Source organism: Mangifera indica, chromosome 6, assembly GCF_011075055.1.
Source record: "Mangifera indica cultivar Alphonso chromosome 6, CATAS_Mindica_2.1, whole genome shotgun sequence".
In the NCBI taxonomy this organism is placed as follows: Eukaryota; Viridiplantae; Streptophyta; class Magnoliopsida; order Sapindales; family Anacardiaceae; genus Mangifera; species Mangifera indica.
This window is the reverse complement of record NC_058142.1, coordinates 4,818,312-4,824,992: the sequence shown is the minus strand read 5'-3', so window position 1 is coordinate 4,824,992 and position 6,681 is coordinate 4,818,312. Positions and strand designations below refer to the sequence as shown.

The 6,681-nt window shown below is 32.9% G+C and overlaps 1 protein-coding gene across 4 annotated transcripts; it reads left to right on the top strand.

The window, feature by feature from the left end:
• Positions 1 to 264: 264 nt before the first annotated feature.
• Positions 265 to 4,661, top strand: LOC123219534 (DNA-directed RNA polymerase II subunit RPB7). 4 transcript variants are annotated; one of them, XM_044641528.1, is made up of 8 exons: positions 265 to 407; positions 639 to 811; positions 910 to 1,075; positions 1,190 to 1,240; positions 1,440 to 1,505; positions 1,601 to 1,669; positions 4,018 to 4,080; positions 4,324 to 4,661. In XM_044641528.1, the coding sequence occupies exons 2-7, from the start codon at positions 696 to 698 to the stop codon at positions 4,078 to 4,080; spliced, it is 531 nt and encodes a 176-aa protein (XP_044497463.1). In that variant the 5' UTR covers positions 265 to 407; positions 639 to 695; the 3' UTR covers positions 4,324 to 4,661. The 4 variants fall into 4 exon arrangements, with proteins under 4 accessions (XP_044497463.1, XP_044497464.1, XP_044497465.1 ...); XM_044641529.1 differs by lacking the exon at positions 265 to 407 and adding an exon at positions 513 to 531; XM_044641530.1 differs by lacking the exon at positions 265 to 407 and having other exon boundaries at positions 529 to 811; positions 4,348 to 4,661.
• Positions 4,662 to 6,681: the final 2,020 nt, after the last annotated feature.

Below are 6,681 nucleotides of genomic sequence, written 5' to 3'. Positions count from 1 at the left end.
ACATATTCTCCCTCTTTGACAGTTTCTCTTTTCGGTCGTATATTTTCTAACATTGTATGATATCATCATTAACGAAGATGACACGTCTTAGTCAAAACGAGAGAAATTGCCTTGAAATTGTTTTTTTAATATTCATAAATGGATAAATGAGATTTTTAAAATTAACGGGAGAAATTTGAAAAAAAAAAAAACATACTTTGGGTGGAAAATAGTCCTTTGGCCCTTTTAAATTTTTAACTTGGAAAATAAAATTTTAGTAATGCATCTAAACTTGTGTGGGAGTAATTTCTTAGCCCAAAATCTCCCACTACAAAGGTAAGTTGTGCGTCCCAACAAACGCGGGTTCGAATTTTAGTCCGATTGAGTCTGGTTCTGACCCCAAACGAGACCAAATTCACTACTGACCGGTAAGAGTAGACCATATTTCTCTGGGTTGAGACTCACTGCAACAATTCGCCTTCTTTCTTTTTTCCTTTTACTTTTTAGCGTTTTTAATTTCTCAAATTACTGCTACTGGGCGAAACTCTTTAAGTATTGTCTTTTCTTCTCCAGAAGGAATTTGGGTTTTCCAAGATACCCTCAAAATTGTAGTCTTTCTGCGACAGAGTTTAACTTGTTCACGTTCCAAAATTTTGCAGGGGGATATCTTGTTATCCTCGTAAAACTAGGAATCTGTTCAAATCGGTAGCAGAAAGATGTTCTTCCACATAGTATTGGAGCGAAACATGCAACTACACCCACGCCACTTCGGTCGCAATCTTCGCGAGCATCTCGTCTCCAAACTCATGAAAGATGTTGAGGGCACGTGTAGGTAAGTTCAATGAGTCAATTCTTTTCTTTTACAAATTCTTTTTGCCCCAATTTTAACCTAATAAAAAAAAGACAATAATCTTGTTTGGAATTCTATAGTGGTCGACATGGATTTGTGGTGGCTATAACGGGTGTAGACAGCATTGGGAAAGGGCTGATTCGAGATGGGACTGGATTTGTAACGTTTCCGGTGAAATATCAGTGTGTTGTGTTCAGACCCTTCAAAGGGGAAATATTAGAAGCTGTTGTGACTATGGTGAATAAGGTTGGTCCATGTCTGTAATGATCCAATTTAGTTTTTTGTTTGTTAATTTGTTGTGTTAGACGCAATAGTTTTTGGAAATTTTCTATTTTCTAACCATGTGTAGAACTTTGATAGATGGGATTTTTCGCTGAAGCTGGACCTGTTCAAATTTTTGTTTCAAATCATGTAAGTTCTCTTTGGTTGTGGCTTTAGCTTGAAGAAACACTGGAACTTAATATTTGATTCTACTTTTTGTTTTGTTGATTTCTTTGAGCTTCATGGTTTCTATTTCACTGTTTAGATGAATTTTCATGAAGGCATGAACTTCATTCGAATTATATTTATCATCTGCAAATCTGTATTGATAATGTCATTTGGGGTTTAGTTGATACCTGATGATATGGAGTTCCAGTCTGGAGATATGCCAAATTATACCACGTCTGATGGATCAGTAAGCTTTCAATCTTAACTTCTCATAAGAAAGTTATTGTTAATTTTATAGTATTGCAAGTGTATGGTCAAAATAATTTCTTGTAATTCTTGTAGGTTAAGATTCAAAAGGACAGTGAAGTGCGGTTAAAGATAATTGGGACTCGAGTAGATGCTACAGAAATTGTGAGAATTTTTTGCTTAATTTTTTATTTTGGCTAGTATTTCTTATACCTGGTTATTTTATTTCTTCATACGGATGTACAATTTTAAATTGGATTTTATTAAAAATAAATTTAAATTTCACATGCTCTGGCTTGTTGTACTAGGCTTATCTTCATATGCATTTAATATTTGGTCCTTTCAGCTTTAAATATACTAAAATTTGTTTGTCATCATATGATGATTTTCTCTAATGCTCAGTTTTTGGGTGGGATCGGATATTTTAAGGGTTGGTCATGGGCATGTCTTCTTTAAGGGTTTACTTGTGGTAAATTTGAATGGATTTGGTGAAATTATATTTTAAAGTCACTATGTTTGGCTACCGATCATAGCGACTTAATGTCGACACTCTAGAAAGGATAAAACGCTCAAATCAGTTTTTGGGTGGGATAAGATATTTTAAGGGTTGGTCATGGGCATGTCTTCTTTAAGGGTTTACTTGTGGTAACTTTGAATGGATTTGATGAAATTATATTTTAAAGTCACTATGTTTGACTACCAATCATAGCGACTTATTGTTGACACTCCAGAAAGGACAAAACGCTCAAATTATACAAGCGGTGTGCAAACAAAAATTGAAATTGTGGCGATTTAATATTATTTGCAATATTAGGAAATATGGGTGATTCAATAAATATTTGTAAGATTAGGAAATAGAGGTGATTTAATAATTACCAATTAGATCATAGATTACCAAGTTGATTTGGATTAGAAGTGAGAGATTATGGTTAGGCATCCAACTAGGATGAGGATCTGAAGTGAATAAATGGGAGGGTCTAGGAGGATTGTTATTGGCTTTTAAGAATTGAATTATTAAAGTAGCTTTTTATTTGGGTGGTGTTGCATCGTTGAAGATCTCTTGGCACAACGTCAAAGATATTGAGTTCTTAATTGTAATCATCATTTTATTTAATAAAATTTAGATTTAACCTATTACGGTCGACAAGTGTCTATCCGTTCAATTCACAGTCCTATCAATTAGTCAGATGGGTGCAAAGTGTGAGTTTGTTGCAGCTGGGTGTGGCAATATATTACCCTCCGTGTTTAGTCGAATTGGCAGATTGTTGTAATAAGAAGACCATGGTGACAATTTGGGTAACATGATTTGGGTGGGCAAGAGGTGAATTTTGCATAGGTGTGATAAATTTTGAGGCTATAATGGTTGATGGTGCAGTGAGTGTGGATACTATTGTGGCGTAATCATTCTGGCAATGTTAGAAAGTTTTCTTCAATTGCTTTGAATTGCTCATTGCGTTCAGTTTTAACCTTCTGTCACCGTTCTTTCATCTCTTGCATGTCATTTTCTAAGGAATCCATATAGTTGTCCATGCATGTATTAACCATCGGTTGACTAGAAAAAAACTGTTTGCAGATTGCGCTTCAATACCAATTGATAGGATCCTAAATTGTAAGCATTGGCACTTGTTGATTGTAATGGAATAAATATGAATTTTTATTGAACAAAAGGACGATTACAATTAAGAACTCAATATCTTTGATGTTGTGCCAAGAGATTTTCGATATTGCAACACCATCCGAATACAAAGCTACTTTGATAACTGAATTCTCAAAAGTTAATCCCAATCCCTCTAAACCCAACTATTTATTCACTTTAAATCTCAACCTTAATTAGAATCCTAATTATAATCTCTTATTTCTAATCCTAATCATCTTGGTACTCCATAAATACACCTCAATTTTCTAATCTTCCAAATATGCATGAAATCACTCCTATTTCCTAATCTTGCAAATAATTATTAAATCGTCACAATGTCAATTTCCTTTTCCTTGCAGCTTGTATACTAAGTGTTATATCCTTTCTTGTGTCTCCGTGGTAAGTCACTATGATTGGGGGCCTAACAAACTCCTATGTCTTTTCATGCATATGTGATTTTGGGATTTGGGTTAGCTGTCAATACAGCAATCGAGTGTAAACTGGCGACGATTAATTTATTGTTATCTATTTCACAAAACTTCACTACTTTGTTGCCCATGTGAGTGAAGAAATGATGCATGTACCTTTGGCTTATACTATGGTCCTACTTACCATCCATAGAATTGTCCAACATTGTTTTAGATTGATATGGTTTGAAGTCATTTATATTGATTGAGACTGAAAATTAGATTTATATTTGAGGTGGCATTTATTTGGGATCCTGTAACATTTGGAGCTTGACATACAAAATCTTAAATTTCATATATATTGTCAATACTTGAACTTGTACATGATTAAACATGATTTTTTTAACCACTATTTGATGATTGAATATTTTTTATGTTCTTTTTATCTTATCTTTGGACCCCTTTTGCAGTTCTGCATTGGCACCATAAAGGATGATTTCTTGGGAGTGATTAATGATCCTACAACGCTTTAGGTAAGTTTTGGCTTATTTATTTGTTGGCATGGGAGTACTTTCTTTCTTTGCAGACTCATGTTTCCTGTTGTGTATTTTCTTTGGGCATTAAATATCCCTTGAAAACAATTTCATTATGATTTGTTGTTAAGAAGCTTTTTCTTGTGGACTCATAGACATCGCTCTAACATTAATTATTATTGAAATGACGCTCTGCAGTCACATCTTCTGTTAGTTATTTGATTTTCTCTTGTATTTTGTTAGAATTTTGGGTATTTGTCGAGTTAGAGGTGACCTTGATGCATTTCTATGTGAGGTTACACAATCATGAGTTGCTGCATTAGTGCTATTGATGGAAGAGAGACGGATGAGAGACTAATTCAAGCAGGGATGAAAGGAAACCTGATGGTGGGGAGGTTCAGGTGAACTACAAAACTTGGCTGATAACCTTCATCAAGTTCCATGTTTTCAATATTGTTCAATTTGTTTCCGGATTAGCATTACCTATTGACTCCAGAAGATTGTTTGCTATACCAGAATGCAATTGCATTAACCCATATTATAAAGCGTGATCTGGCAATATTGTTGCTGTTACAATTTTACGGAGTTGTCTGATTTTATGTTACTCTTGCACCGTATGCATTTCTTTGTAATGTTGATGTCATTTTTCTTTGAATCGTCAGCTGACTTTTGTTAAAGATGTTTTAAGTGCTGATTCAAGCCTTCAAATATGTTGTGTACATGTTGAATAACTTTTCGGTTGACATGAAAATCACACCCTATCAAACACAAAAGTAGAATCCAGCTTACGCTGTTATTCATCCAAATCAAACACAAAACATCAGACTGTACTTATGTAGCAAACGGTTTCAATCAAAATGAATTCATTCCTCATCAGGAAAAAGCATGGCAAGAAGAAAACCGAAGAAGCAATGGGGCCTCTGCAGAGGCAATGGAACAGGAGCTAATTGGCGAACTACTAGTAGATGAAGGGAAAACATACTCAGGCAGCAATGTGAAGCGTCCTGAATCACCAGGAAGCCTAATGTAAGGCATAGGAGGTGATTCACTGAACCAAGAATCTGCTATTGTCGGTTGCCTGCTAGAAGCTCTGTATTGAATAATGACTCTGTAGATGAAAGGTATGAGGCCCTCCATGCTTGTCTGTGAGTGTGAGTGGGAGAGGAAGAGACTAATGAGCTCAAAGAAATGCCTGGAACTTGGGGGACAGGCTAGGCTAATATTGGCAAAGATCTGGTAAAATATCAATTTATGCCCGCCTAAAATGAGAGCTCACTTCCAACTGAAGCAACATTTGAAACGCCTCACCAAACTTAACCATTTTATCAATAATACAGGCCACTTTAAAACAGGGTTAAAGATCTGGGTTTTGGATTTTTAATCCACACTAGACAAAAATGATTTTAAAATACTCCAATTTCAACCAACATAAATGATAACCCAAACAACATGCGAACTTCTAAGTTAAGATTAGGGCTTTTAAACCTATATTATAACCTAAGTTGAGTTCAATGAATTTGACCACTACAAATTATTTTTTGGTAACTGGAGACCTCATCTATATTAGATAAATCAAAATTTCACAAACATGGTAAATGTTCAAACTCAAGTTCTTTCTTTAAAAATTTTAATACTTCACTAATTTTGTTAACTTTTAAAGTTTTTTTTTAATTTTTCCCAAAATTGTAAAGTTAGATGAATAATATTATGCTAAATATTTTGCCGACATTTTATATATCTTTCTACATTATATTCCATATAAACATCAATTAAAAAGGATAGTATTTCACATTTTCATCTTAAATCATGTTTTTGATTTTCATGGTGGCAATAGTAGCATATGATTAAGTATGAAAGAAAAAGATATAAATATTTAAAAATCTTATAAGATGTCTTCTTTGTAAAATCATTTTACAAATTGTTTATTTTTTCCTTTAAATTTTTAAAAAATGATCAAGTAAGTAAATAACAAGAATGTCTAAAGTACTATTTTATGTGTCCCCTAATAACACTTGAAGCTATTAAACTATTATATTTTTTGTGTTGAAGTGGGCAAATTTTCATTAGTTTCTATAAAAGAAAGTAAATTTTTAGTATTTTACTTTAAAAAAGAAAACTTTTGGTGTTTCATATTAAAGGTATTAGATAACACAATTAGTATTATTTAATTACATATTATTTTGATATCCAATTTAGTACTCATTTTTAGGTACACATGATTTTATTGTTAGTTAATTTGGTATCTTCAATACGAAATAATAAAAATTTAGTCTCTTCAATAAGAAAATGTGAATGTTTGATTATTTAAATAGAAAAATTTGAAAGTTTAATTCTTTCGAATAAAACAAAATTTTATCCATTCCATTCAAAAAAAATGGTAAATTGATATATCAAAATATTGTTATCCCAAAAGTCCTATTGTCTTATTTTTCCTCACTATTTCACTTTTTTAAATTACCATATAACCCAAAATTAATTTTTTTTAATCCTTTTAGTTATCAAAATTTTATAAACATCCTCTTCTTCTTCAATCCTTTCATCCTCACCTTCTTCCTCAATGGTGTACTAGTCGGTTTTCACAATCTTTTTTAGTGTTAGAAT